This window comes from Myiozetetes cayanensis, unplaced genomic scaffold, assembly GCF_022539395.1.
Source record: "Myiozetetes cayanensis isolate MyiCay16 unplaced genomic scaffold, myiCay2020 scf14, whole genome shotgun sequence".
Lineage (NCBI taxonomy): Eukaryota > Metazoa > Chordata > Aves > Passeriformes > Tyrannidae > Myiozetetes > Myiozetetes cayanensis.
Window position 1 is genome coordinate 614,192 of NW_026087048.1, and position 14,446 is coordinate 628,637.

The 14,446-nt window shown below is 43.3% G+C and overlaps 1 protein-coding gene across 5 annotated transcripts in view; it reads right to left on the reverse strand.

Moving 5' to 3' along the window:
- Positions 1-1,373: 1,373 nt before the first annotated feature.
- OTUD7A (OTU deubiquitinase 7A) overlaps positions 1,374-14,446 on the reverse strand; it is a 108,730-nt gene continuing 95,657 nt past the window's right edge. For 4 of the 5 annotated variants that reach the window (XM_050309882.1, XM_050309881.1, XM_050309879.1 and 1 more), the window contains exons 16-17: positions 14,184-14,268; positions 1,374-12,408 (exon numbers count right to left, since the gene is read on the reverse strand). In XM_050309882.1, coding sequence (XP_050165839.1) covers positions 10,975-12,408; positions 14,184-14,268 — 1,519 coding nt within the window. In that variant the 3' untranslated portion in view covers positions 1,374-10,974. The remainder of the gene's footprint in view (positions 12,409-14,183; positions 14,269-14,446) is intronic. The other variant, XM_050309883.1, reaches the window with a different exon arrangement.

A 14,446-nucleotide genomic window follows, 5' to 3' on the forward strand; every position in this document is an offset into this window, starting at 1 on the left:
ACCTTTCAAATCTTTTTAGATCACTTGAAAAGATTAGTTCAACTGATAAATAATCACCAAGCCACTGTCTCAAGAGAGGGCCAGACCTACACTAACTAAGCTTTTTATCAATCACCAGGGGAAAGTGTTTCAAAGAATTATTAATACCATTAGGAGATTAAATGATTGGACGCTAATGCAGAGTAATCTGGATTGCTCAGAAAACTGGGTACAACCAACCCAGTGTGTTGGATACAATCAAAGTGAACTCAGGCATTTAGAAAACAAACGACTTGGCTTTACTCACCAGATGTACATTCACCTCCATCACCATGCAGGACTCTGGCTCAGGAACCACGGACTCCAAAAACTGCGAGCTCAAAGAGCAGCTGTTCCTTCTACATCTTAGGGACAGAAAACTAAACATAAAAAACTAAAGACATCTTAGTGAATAAATATACAGTAACCTCAGTTTAGAAATAAGCTTGCACTGAAATGCAGACACTATCAACTCTAAACAGAATTAGACTCTTGCAGCAGAGGGGCTGCCTGGTGCAGATTGCAGCACAGCCTGCCTGCAGCACAGCCTGCCTGCAGCAGTTTCTGCCACAGCTGAAGTGTATCTCAAAAAAAGCTTTCAGTCCAACTCGGGTCTTTACAGATCAAGGAAGATGTTAAAAGGCTGGAGGAGACTTGAAGCACAGGCATGAGAAATCTTATATTTCAGGGACTGGAAATGTGCCTTTGCAGCAGCCTTGGAAGGCAGGATCTGCTCAGCCTGACACAGAAGGGTGAGGGATGGCCCCATCAGAGGGTACAGGCAATTCAAGGGCAGCAGACAACTCCTGTATCAGACAGGAGTGAAATGAGATCCAAAGGCTAAAGCTGGAGTCAGACAAACTCAAGTCAGAAGTTTTTTTAAAAAATGGCTAATTACCCTTGGAACAAGTTACCATGTCACTGTGGTTATTATTCAGCACTTGGGAGTTCTCTGAATAAATGCTGCAGTCCATTCAGGTGGCTGTTGGACAAATATCCTGCCTTTCCCCTGATGACACAGGCAGAGATTTCCTGAGGAGGGTGACAGGGACAGTCCCAGCCCAGTCTGTCCTGCCCCTCCTGCACAGGGTCCTGTGCCTTTGGAGCCCAGGGCCTGGGAATACTCTGAAAACAGGAGCTGAACAGGCAGGGTTTGATTTCTGCCTCCTGCCTCCGATCCTCATTATCTAATTTACGTAACTCAATTTGCAATCCAGCAGTGAGCTCTGGCAGCAGAGCACGAGCTGGGGATGAGCAGCTGAGCCCCAGGTTTGCAGGATGCCCCCCAGCCTTGGCTGCAGCGTCACGGCGAGCAGAGCACCCCGACAGCACGGACAAGAACTCCAGCAAACCGGTACTGTAGAAATAATTCATTTTATTGAATAGGCATTAGAGCTTCTCTCACTGTCAAATAATGGAGAAGCAAATCACACAGATTACAGAGCTATCAGTTACTTTGAGTAATCTTTCATAAAAGAAAGAAAGTAAATGCAGTTCTGCTATAAAAAGTGCAACAGTTATACTGGAAGTTTTTCAAAACAAAAGCAAGTTTTTCTACCTATTGCAAAAATCAGTTTAGTGCTTTAATACTTTACAAAGTAACAATCCAACTGCTAAAAACAGCTCTTACACATCATCTTTGTCAAAATATGGATCAGATTAAAAATGACACTTAAATTGAATTTGAATGAAAACAGCATGTAGAAAAGGTTCCCAAGAACTCACACTTTTCACAACAAAAAATATTCATTACCATTTAACGTTAATTAATGCTCCTGCTTCTTTTGAACAATGGATTTAAACGAGATGGCAGTTAGCTTAAAAATGGTAACTGTTTGCAGACAAAAGTGACTGCAACCAATCATGTCCTGAAATCAGGAATAGGGAGGGAATGGGGAAAGAGAAATTCACTCCTTTCATACAGGATAAACGTTTTCCATGAAAATGGTCAAAGAAGAAACCTGAAAAGTCACTTCAGCTTTAAATAGATTTCTGTAATATTGGTTATTGAAATCCTAAAGCAATCTTTGCTAAGAGAGTGTAAATTTATAGAAGACAGCAAGAAACTCAGACTTTGAAAAATGAGAAGGGTAGTAAGACTACCAAGAATTTGAATTCTTAGCCAGCAAAAATCAATCAGACTTACTATATTCCTTATTAACATTTCCTTAAGCCCCAGTGACAGCCAACTACTATATTTCTTTGAAATATGGGCTTTAAGAACAAATACCTTTATTGTACATTTCTGTGGGTTAAAAAATGCTGATTTTACCAGCAGTTCTTATTAGAAAGAGTCACATTACCTATTCTGATATTTTAACCTCTATAGAATTAGCTTTGGTTATAACTGAACAGAGATCCTCAGTTAATGAGTAAATGAACTCTAGACCAAGGGTGGGACATCTGACTTACTTTAATTCTTGTTTGGGGAGACAAGCCACTCTAATGCAAACTGAACTCAGAAAGCCAAATCTTCTTTATTGGAAAATCTACCACAGGCTTTGGGGGCAAAGAGCTTTAGAATTTGTCAAAGAAACTGCAAGATGAAAATAAAAACGTTAGCAAGAGCAAAAAAGATGCACAAACAAACACTGGGGGCATTTGATATAACACCAATAGTAAAGTTAGGATGAATTAACTCCATATACCTTTTGTATCTAATACTTCAGACTGCCCTTCAAGATGTGCCCGTGTCTGAGAGGCACTGGCTTTATCAACACAGTGTGTCCAAGTGGCACAAGCACATGTAAACAGCATTGAGATGCTCAGTGTTTCAGTCAACCTCTTCATACAAAAATGGTAGTCACGAGAAACAATGAGGAAGAACAAGGCCTTCCAAGGAGAACAAAAGTCTTCCAGCCCCACAAGAGGCAACTTCAAGGCATTATGAAAAGTTCATAACAGTATTTTATGTCTCAAAATGGAGTGCAAAGGGAAACTCCAGATGGGTTCCAAAAGAAAACAAGAGCTCTATGCAGATTTGAAAAGCTGCTTCATAGCTGAATGTGCTAAGCCTGGCACATTGCAGATGAAAAGGAACCAGCAGGCTCAGAGCAATGGGCTTGGAAAACACACAGGAGCAATTGCTCCTTTCCCAGGAAAGAGCACAAACCTAATCTAGATCCCTGGGTAGAGTTTTACACAAAGCTGTCAAAGCTGCCCACAGCACAGCACTATGCTTGGGAACTTCTGGCTGCTTAAGTCTCTGTGGCTGATTTTATCCATTATTTAGTCTAGGCTTAAATCCTGTTTGTTCTCCTTGGTCCTGGGGAAGAGGCAGAGCCCTGCACCACGTGCATGCAAAGCTCTCCGAGCTCCCAGGGAAAAGCAGTTTTGTACTTTATACAAAGACTGTATTTACAGTACTCAGAATATTGAGCAAATAAACAATAAAACCACTGCTGAACTTCTGTTCGTATCGAAAGTGCCCACAATGTGCAAAGCTGAGAGATGAGAGCGCGTCTGTCCCGCCCACGTGGCTGTGTTTGGGTTCATCCCTGGCATGGATGTCCATCCCATGCACAGGAGATGCCAGGTCTCGCTGCTGCATCTCCTGCACATGTGAACCGAAAGCACGGAAAGAGGCTTTGTGTTACCTGAACCTGGCAGCAAACGGCAGCGAGGCAGCGTTGCACTTCATCTTCACTGCAGAGGAACTGGTCACACACCAGGGAACTGCACCTGTTTTCGAGGCAGCAACGCCCCAGACCTGCTGGTGTGGCCGTGGCTCGCAGGCTCCACACACAGCCAGGCAAAGCCTCTGTGCCCAGGGGTTCTCACCTGATTCTGTGGCAAAGCAGTTGCATGGAATTTACCTGTAAAGGTGGCTTTTATCTCTCAGCTTGCCCAAGAAGGAAAGTGCAATTCCATTTTCATGTGAGAAAGGGAAGAACTGGGTCACTAACATACAACCCTAATCTTTACATTTCCCCCGCCCCCTTTTTTAAAAAGAAATGGGATTCGAAAGGGGCAAAATGCAGATGAACTACACAACACACAGGAATTAGGCACTGTTTAGTTTCAACATTGGATCATGTGTTTTGCAGTCTCAGATGATTTTACCATTAGAATTTGCTTTGTTTAAGAAGGGAAGAAAACTTCCTTTTCTCCCTTCTTCCCCAATAGCAAACCTCTGCAACAAAGTAAGAGGCTACATTAGAAACAGAGATTAATTTCTCTGATTTTCCAGAATACAGGAAGATCCACAAAACTTACAGTCTTGACAGGAAAGTTTTTGATACATCTTAACTATTTTCCCTCTTTTTAGGATTTTGGTGCCCTGGTTACCCCACAAGCTACCACTCTCTCTGTTTTTACTCCATCTCCAGTTTTCATTAAAGTTTCCTGACACACTAACACTTACCAGAGTCACGTTTTTTAAAAGCAAATGTTAAGATTACAGGTTATTCAGACAAATATGTGTACACAGAGCACAGCAGGCTCGAGTGCTCTACAGTCATGGGTGAACAAAGAAGTGGGACAGAGGCTGCATCCAGTGAAGTGACTCTCAGTCCCCAGAGAGTCATAATTTTAAGGCTGTTTGGAACATGGTGGCTTTTACCCATATTGCCTGTTCCACAGTGCAAATGTGCATCAGCCATTTCAATTCAGTCCATGCATTCAGGTAATGGGAGGTAAAACAGCAGTCAGAACAGCAGATTCACGTGAGAGGAAAAATCCCAACCAAACAAAACAACGTGACAATGATATCCAAGGGAAGAATAAGGTCTTAACCCCCCCCAGCCAGTGGAATACACTACCTACCCCAGCAAGAATGCAACGGTTAAACAATTAGATGGTGTTTTGGTACAAGGCAAGTCTCCCCATACTCAAACAATCACTCTGTGAATAAGCCCAGTAATTTGTTCACACATGGAAGATCACGAAAAAGAAAATGGAAATTCCATCGACTGAAGAGTCGACTGTTAATAAAGAAAGGCCCTGAATATGTGTTGGAGTAATGCTCCCTTGATTTTCTGAAACCAAGAGCAAGCTTTTCTTCCCACAGAAGCTGATGCTCAGTACATCCTAAACCCGGCCTCTTTACCAGCACAAACCCAGATGCACAATCAGCAGGAATCCAGATCTGAAAATTCTGGTTGCAGTTCATACCTTAATAGTAATTCTTAAACAAGCAAATCCCAACCAACTAAACCACAAGAGTTAGGGAATTTTAAAAGCGGCACAGATTCCTAATTTAGCATATGCATTAGTTTGTGATGTCTTTTTTTTGCACAGTTCATCAATGTACAGTACAAAGAACGATGAAGAAATAAAACCTGAACCCTTCAACCTGCAAGAAGCGAATGCATATTTGAGATCTCTTAAGACAGGATGTATCTGCCAATCAGTGATGACATTTCTGTGGTCTAGGGTGAGTTTCTTCCCACAGATGCTAAATGACTGCACAAGTTATTAATTCCTGGGTTTTGTCCTGAAGGAATAATAAATCTCTGATTCTGGTTTTTTTTTTTTTAGAAAAAGGCAAACTAACCCTACTCCAGTGGGTTCAGGGTGTATTATGAATGTCCCATGGCAATCAATATCTGCACAGAAACGTTTCATTTGGTAAGGAAATTCTAGATGAATGTTTATTCAGAAGCTGCTTATAAAAGTGGCTATTGGTAGGGACTGGAATTAAATAGGGAGGAACAATGTTGTACTAAAATATATAAAGAAAAATTTAAAGCTTTTCAATTAAAAAAAATTTGTATATTCAACTGACATTAGATATAGATGTGCACAACAGACAGAGCAGTTAGAAACAATTACATTTACAAAGCTTTCTTTTCATGGTTAATTTCTACCAGCATTTCTGAAAGGAACCTTTAAAATGATGACCCTGTTTATAATAAAGGCGCAAAATATTGCTCTGTAGCCTATTTGGAAAATAATATAAAAATAATTTCTATATTACAATTTAAACTTGGCTTGTAAAATTCCAACATAATACAGCCTTAAGTCTACAAATAGAACATACTTACAAACACCTTTGTGTTCTTGTCCTCTCATTTTTAACAATACAGTGTTTTAGTCACATACACTGGAAATCCATCTGCAAATTAAAATAGATACTAGTGTCTGTTACTGAAATAATTTCACTCCTATGCTATACATGTTTGGTGAGCCTCCTAAGCTGCCATTCCCTAAAACAAATACACTGACAGAGACTTCAAATACACTAAGCTGAACAGCAATCTACAGTCAGCATCAGTTATTCTGCTTCTCTGGACCTATGTTCATTTGAGATTATTGTGGTTTCTATTAGCATATGGGTTTTCACCTGTGCAAAACTCTCCCAGTGTTAGGAAGAGCTGACTCCCTTATGAGCTTGTACTCCCCTTTCATGTCCAGCTTGCAAGTATTTTACGTGTCAATAAAGCACCTGATTTAAGGCCCCCCTACTGATAGGATTCTGTCCCCAGATTTCAGGGGACAGCAGATTTAGCCCAAAGAGGCCTAAGGCTTCCCTCTGCTCCTCAGGCAACATCCTCATTGATGCTCCTGCTGGAAGAGTAACATCAGGCAGCCTGTGGGGACAGACACTGGCTAAAGGCTCAGGCCTTGACAAAAACATTCCCGCTTTCCCTTAACCCCTTCTGGACGTTTCTGAAAAGCAGCAGTCTCCTTGCTGTCAGGAGACTGATCAGGTGGGTGAAGTTGAGCACCAGTGTAAGTGTTTGCAGAATTGCAGAGCTGGAGGGCAGTATTTTGTCAGATCTGTGCATTTTGATATCTACACGTTCATCACACGAGAAGCAGCTGACCCTGACTGTGCCCTGTGCAAGCACTGACCCTGCCTCACCTGTCCAGTGTCTCCTCAGTCCTTCTGGACCCAGAACTCTGCTCACACCAGAGAAAAGATGGCTCTGGAGACTTCACTTGGCCTATTTGGACTTCTTAAGAAATAAGCAACACAAAACTTTTCAAGTACAGCATCTTTCTTTCACTGATGCCCTTAATGTTACCTTTGACTTAGGGAGAAGCAACTAATTGCTAAAGAAAGCTGGGACAATATTTCCATTGCATTTGTAGAACAAAGAGTTAATCAGGTTTTTAAAATCCAAAATACCTGAAGTCACTTTTGGTAACCTGCAAAACCTTCTTCTGAATGAGCTGCTTGTTATCCATATGCTACAACTGATACACACCTCTGAAAATATACTTGAAAAGTCTGTGGTTTATCAACTCCTTATAAAGCATTTAAAATGGACCTTTATATTAAAGTGTGACTGAAACCCATTATGTGTCACAGGCACCCTCTGTTACAGACCTTTGTATCAGAGTTTCTGAACAAACTAAATAAATTGCATAATAGGTTTAAGTCTTTCTTAAATTAGAAAAGTTGCACATTCACACATGAGAAGAATTCCAGCTTCCTCCAACCTACACATCTGCTGGTAATTCTGGATCTGTTCTGGGAAGGTGTAGCCTACCCAGTATTTAGTCTGTACTCTGGAGATGCAGACAACAGTGCTGAGTGTTGAATCCCTGTCCAGGAGAAAGGGGGAACTGCACATTCAAAAGCAAAACTGTGGTGGGTACTGCAGCCACTTGAGCTACCCAAGAAATGAGCGGGGTCCCCCCGAAGAACCCTGATTTCTGCACAGCTGGGACTGGGAGGTAACTCCAGTTACCTCTGGAGGGCACAGAGATGGCACAGCAGGCACAGAAAAGGACTGACTGGCCCGTGGGCTGCAGATGCCTTCAGCTGTCAGGAAAAATGAACCAAAAGCAGTCAGAGGTTAGCATGCAGTGCAACAGGAAAACATGGATGAAGATTATTGCCTCTCACACAGCTGAGGAATGACACCATTTCTTTCAGTGCTGGTCAATGAAACTCATGAGCAGTTGGGAATTCTCCTTAAGAAAACAGGCAGAAAATTTCCTTCTATAACTGGAGACTTCTAATGGGACAGCCCCTCCTCCAGGAGGAGGCCCCGTTCCTGCACGTTGGGACTGTTTAGTGCCAGCTGTGGCATCGTGCAGACAACTCCACTAAGAGCTCAGAAAGAAAAAGAAGGACAACTTCCCCTCCCAGTACTCCTTATCCAGAAAAATGGAGAACTACCAGGAAATCATGGGCAGATTTTAACTGGCAAATTGCATTGTAGGCCTGCAACTTCTTTCCAATATCAAATGTTAGGGGACATGAGAATTGTGGGATATTTGAAGAGAATTCTAAGAGAAAACAGCAATTAGAAAATTATTCAAAGATACCCCAAGAAAAGGATTCTGAGGAAACAGGCACAACTGAAAGGTGTTCTGTCAGTATTTCATATAGCACATATTTTAAAATGAGCAGCAGTGGTAAATCTTTATGGAAATATCTGAGTGTCCTGAGGATGACAATGAACACTCAAGTTTGGTATCCTATAGAGACAAGCCTGGTATTATTCAGAAGACCAATTGATTTTTCAACACAAGCTGACACACAGGTATAATGTATTCAACAATTTAGAACAGAGTAATTTATCTACATGCTGACCAGTTGTAAATCTCTTTCTTTTACGAGTAGGAGATCTTAAAAACATACTATAGAAACAAGTCCCTTAAAAAATAGGAAACAGTGAATTGTCATGGTAATTGCTTATTTTTACCCATGTGCTGTTACTTTTTTCCTCATTGAAAAGATACAACTCACTCAAACACACAGGCTGGTGGGGGTTGCTGATAATGTATTTCTAAAGCACAGCTTTACACAGAAGTGATTCTCAGAGCATCAAATGCTACTGCTACTCTAATGCCCTAAGAATTCTTAAATATTTCTGGCTTTCATGAAGTTTTATCCTGCCAGTTTTCTCAGTCTCAGCAGCAAATACAATCAAGTATAATAATATTGATTTCTTTTTCCATTATCTGGCTTGTTTTAGCATAATCTGCAATCCCAGTTTTCTCTGACAATTAGAACTTAGGTGTAATCACAAGAGCAAACCAAACAGGGCACTGCTCCCCAGGGTGTGCAGCAGGAGACAGGGGTGTGGGACGTGCTTACCTTGGGGACAGGAGTCCCACGGAGCTCTAACACAAAGCACTGCTTCCCCTTCAGGAAGGAAGGCAAGGTCAGTGAGACTCAGTGTATGCCCAGAATACAGCAAGGAATAGTAAGTACAGGTCTGGATTCATGGCAAAGACCCTCACTTTTTAGGACTGGTTAAGGGACTTATTTTGAGATCTCCCATTCAGCAGAAAACCTAAAAATACAGTCGGTTTTAGTATATGCTCAGTTTTGGTAGGACATTAGAGAAAGCTCACGTGCTTTTCCTCAAAGCCAGCACGTGGCAGCAGCACTTTGTGCATCCTGTTTTGCAGATGACTTTAGGCTTGGTTTCAGGGTCAGTTAGGGTTACCTGTATGCAAGTGAAATGATGCCATCCAGGTCCAGAGCAAAAACTGGGGTACAGCAGAAAAAGAATCAGAAACAAAGACTCTTTGGCAAAGGATCTTTCCTGCGAGGGCCAGAAAAGTGCCATTCCACAGTGAGGAAGGCAGAACTCACGTTCTGCACCTTTGGGTGGCAGAGGAAGTCCTGAAGGCAGTGCTTCACCTGCTGGTGGAAAATTAGCTCTTCTGAAAGCCCCGTGTGTGAGGGGAGAGGGAATGAGCCACTGAGCTCGTTACTGCACTGTGCCACTGATGGAGGAGGTGCAAAACCTTCCAGAAAACCTTCTCATGCCATTCATCTACTTCACCAGCATCTCTTTACAGAAACGTTTCTGTGCGCTAAGTTTTATTTTCAGAAGTATTGCAAATACTTCTGTAAATATTTGGATATCAGGCTTGTGCAAATCTGTGCTCGGAGCTGCCATTCCTGCTGGAGGTATTTCACAGCCATCTGGGAACCTCCTGGGCGGAGATGACTCACTCTGAGAAGACTCGGAAATAGGTGGAGCCAACAGTCTTCAAGAAAGGCTCACGCAGCGAGGCTTGCAATAATTATCACCCAGTGATGTTGAGAAAGGAATAAATAATTAATGACTAGGTTCATGCACTAGCTAAAGCAGTAAGTTGATGCATTACATTTGTTTTGACAAGCAGTTCATTCAGATCTAAAATGATCCCAAATTTCCTAGCTGGTCATCAGATTTTCCAAATGTACTAAATTTTTTATATTTTAATTTTATTTTAATATTTCTCTGCGTTTTAACAGCAATGAAAATACTTTTGAAATTCAGGTGCCCAAAACTATGCTATTGTGGGGGTTTTGGGACATGAAGTCTTGAAAGTCAGAGTGAATTTTTTTATAAAACTTGTTTAAAAATTCAGTGCAAATAAAAGTGGTTCAAATCTACTTTTTTTTTTTTTATGGAAATGTAGAAATAATTGGTAAGAACTTAAAATTAGGAAGAGCTACAGCCCTCATGAATTCAGACCTTTCACTCCCCTTTCTCCAGAATCATTGCATTTCAGACTGAAGTAAGTACAAACATCAGAAACAATGCAATCTGCTGCCATGTTAAAAATGTGCAGTATGCAAAATCACTAACCCTCCTGAAAAAAAAAAGGCTATGAAAAATTTAGGTTTTACTGAGGAAAAAATACTCTCACATAATAGCTCTATCATTTCAAGGTCTGCAAGGCAGACACTACCCTAGCACACCACCACATCTCTGTTATTATGACTTGCCCCTATCATTCTACTACCTGAGTGATGTCAGTGTAAATTCAGGCACCATTAGTAAATTTTTGACCAAACATATACACAGCACTGACAAAGGAGTAAACAACCCTTCAGCTTACCAGTATATGTAAAAAAGACACTGACAAAATGGAAAATAATAATTTTTTATGATAAATTAATCCTATTGTTTCCTCATTGCCCCGGAAAAGCGAAAAGCTAGACACTATTTACTCATCAATCCTTTATTCTTGTTTTAAGGATTCCTTTTACTGCAATCCAACACTGTTTACTTTGTAAGTAAGAAAATGGTAAAACTAAGTAGTCAGGAAGAATCCTCAATGCCTGTGTCCCTTGCTGTCCCTCTCCCTGCGCTTCAGCTCCTCCTTGTAGCAGTAGGAACAGTAATTGTCAGTCTCAGGACGACCGTAAAAGGAGCAGTTCTCCTTCTTACAGCGGTTCTGCTGGATGGAGTAGATCGGGCAAACTGTGCTTCTGCCTTGGTTTTTGTCGTTGTTGAGCCAGGTCTGGGGAGCGTCCTCGTCAGCAAACTCCAGGCAGTCTCTGATGTCCCCGGTGCCGAAGCCGTTCGTGTAGGTCTGGGACTTGTGCTCGGCGGGCAGGGCGAAGCTCAGCGACTCCACCGTGTTCACCGTGCGGATCCCGGGCAGCCGGGCCGGGCTGTAGCTCTGGGAGGACAGGGACCTGTTCTGCTGGGGGTAGGTGGCACAGGTCTTCAGGGTGCCCACCACTGGCTTGTAGGTGTCGTCTTGGAAGCTCGATGGCTTGGAGTTGACGTCATGCAGATGGATGACACTCTGCCTTTGGACAGGGGGGGTATGGCTGTAGTGGGCAGATACGGGGATGGGGCCGCTCCTCTTGGCACCGCTGCTGGGGGAGGAGAACGGCCCTGGGGTGGGGCTAGTGCGATCTTTGAACTTTAAAACCAGCTGGGTCATATGGCTTTGAGGTAAGACGGGTGATGCCCTATCCTGAGGAGATGTTTCCAGTTTTTCTTTTGAATACGCTTCTGGCTCCAGTTTCCTGCTAGATGAGCCATTCAGTGCGGCCTTCTTCTCAGCTTCCTTTCTTTTCTGTTCCTGCTCCGCGTTGAAACGCTCCTGGGCGCTGGTCAGGTAGTAACCTATCATCTCCTCGTGGAACTGATGCCTGTGACTGGTCAAAAGCAGGCCAGCGAAAATGAACTTGCGCTCGCCCTGCATGGCAGCTCTCAGGATGTTCAGGCTGAGTTTCACGTCAGTGCTGTACTTCCAGGCGTCAGCCTGCTTGTCAGAGCAGGGCTTGGCGCTGCCCTTGTCCGTGGGGGAGCTGCTGGCTCTGTCCGTGGGAGATGGGGTGGTCTTCTCGGACGGGGACGTGCTCGCAGACTGCCCCGACTCCTCCTTGCTCCCCTTCCGAGACTTTGACTTCTTCTCTTTGACCTTCTCCACCGTGTCCCCGTTTTTTCCATTCCCTGAATTGGCTCTGCTCATTTTGCCGTGCACCAGCCCTCCAAGGCCACCCATGTTCTTTTTCAGTTTAATTCCCAGGGTTTTACTGAGGCTTCCTATTTTATTGGCAACTGAATCCGTCCTGGTTTTGTCTTTATCTTTCCTTTGTTTGTCCTTTTCTTTTTCTTTACTGTTTTTGCCATTATTGCCATTGGAATTACTGCAGATGGAATCTCGGTCCGAGTCCATTGAGTCAGCCAGAGACTGCACATCTTCCCCAGCTGAAGCTGTAGGGGATTCTGGTTGAGCCAAAGGGGCCTGCTATGGAAAAGTAATTATAATTAGATACAGAAAAATCGGTTTTATGCAGGAACTGGTGCAAAAAGACCCCCCAAATTCAATACGTATTTTGACATTGATTATAAATATATTTTTTAATTTACACACTGACGTTTTCAGCTGGTTTCTTCACCAAGGAAAGCTTATTTTGCTGTGCTTACTCTGTATCTTCCTTCTTCCTACAGCCGGATTTGGCTCCTTGCGAGCACATTTGTAGCGCAGGGTCGGTCACGGGGGCTCTGTGACAGTGGGTGAGCCACGGGAGGAGCTGTGGCACAGCCTCCCTGGGGAGCAGAGACCTGCACAGGCCTGGCCACTCCACAGGGAGCACCTCCAGGGGCTGTCCCCGAGCCAGCAGGGAAAGGCACTGGTGACATTGCCACGGAAGGGAAATGAGGAGCTGCTGAAAGCTGTGAGGGGGATACAGCACACAAACCTGCATGCAGCAAGATTTCAAAATCCATTATGTTCAAAACCCAACTCATTTAAACTGACTTTTTCATTGCTCGGGTCTCTGGTGCACGAAAATCAACAGTCCTAGAGCTAAACATCTCACCTGGAATATCACACAGTAACCTTCAGCAAGGAGGCTGAGGAATACAATGATGGGCATTCATGCTTACTGGAAATGCAGTGCAGATAAAACTGGTGTCACAAATCCAAGTTCCACTTTATATTTTAGGTAACATGATAAAGCATCTTTCTTGAAAATGCAATAACATGGATCCTAGGCTATTTAAAACAGGACTCTGTCCATTAACTCCTGCAAAACTGAAGTCTTGCTTTCAGGCACCACGAAGCCAAAATCTGCTAGAGATAAATAGGGAACACTTAACTACCCACAAGGACTCAGAGGGGGTAAGCTGTAGAAGTTTATACCTGTGGTATAGAAATACCTGCCTGCTTCTTGTCCCTGGATACTTCCATGTGCTCTGTCTCTCAGGGATGCCTGAGCTCCCAGCTGGGAGCAGAGGTGACAGTGCTGCACTGGCCTGACCATCACAGTGCCAGCAGGGACAGGTAACTCAGGTTCCACAGGTTTCAGACTCACCACTTAAAAATGCAGGACCATTTTGCCTCTCCTTTTTCTCATGTGGTAGCTACTACTGTTGAAACTGCAGAAAAATGGATTTTCCCCCTCTTGCAGGTTGCTAAATGCTCTCTCCTTTGGTGTTCTGTCCATGCCCCATCTGTGTAGGGCTGCCTAAATCACCTCCATGCTCTCCTGAAACCTTCAGCCTCCAGAGTAACCCCTCCATCTATTCCATGCACTTTGCAGAGAAATTTGCAGCTGAGTAGGTGCCAGCTGAGCATGATTTTAAAATAGCTCTCTGAAAGAGCCAGGCTCCAGTTCAGAGCCAGTCTGTGGCCTTTGGTCAGCCACTCCAAACTGGGTATTCTCAGAAAGGACTTGGGATTGGTGACTGAACAGTGGCACTAGGAGATCAAGCCAAACTTCTGAAAAAACAACGGTGAGAAAAGGTTTCTTTAAACTGCCCAGACTACTGAAAAATGTAACAGAAAGATTAAGCTAGAAAATACATTTCAGCAAAAAAAATATACAAGCAACTGTGTTATTAAAGCAAATAACCAGATAAATCCATAAGCTTGACTGCGGTGTCAGTGAGCCATGAGTGACTTGTCCCTGCTGCTGGGACACTGAGGTGTTTCCAGGCAGCCTTCCCTACCCAGCACCCTCCCATGCCTCGTGTCCCTGGACACCAGGAGTTTGTTTGGAGCGAGGGGGTTGACCTTACCCGTGTCTCGGACGGGATGCGTATCCACGTTACATTCATGTAGCTGTGCAGAAGGTTAAGCTTTGCCTCAAGAGACAAAATCAAACTAAAGATGAAAAAAAGAGAGGAACAAAGAGTCAAAAAGGCTGAAAGAAAAAGCAATACTTCCTAACAGGGAGAGGTGTAACAGCAGCCTGAACTGTGACCATCAGCGGGAGACCCACCCATGGCTCAGCCAGAGAACAAGAACAAAGCCCTGGCAGCTCTCCCAGTACTCCAACCAG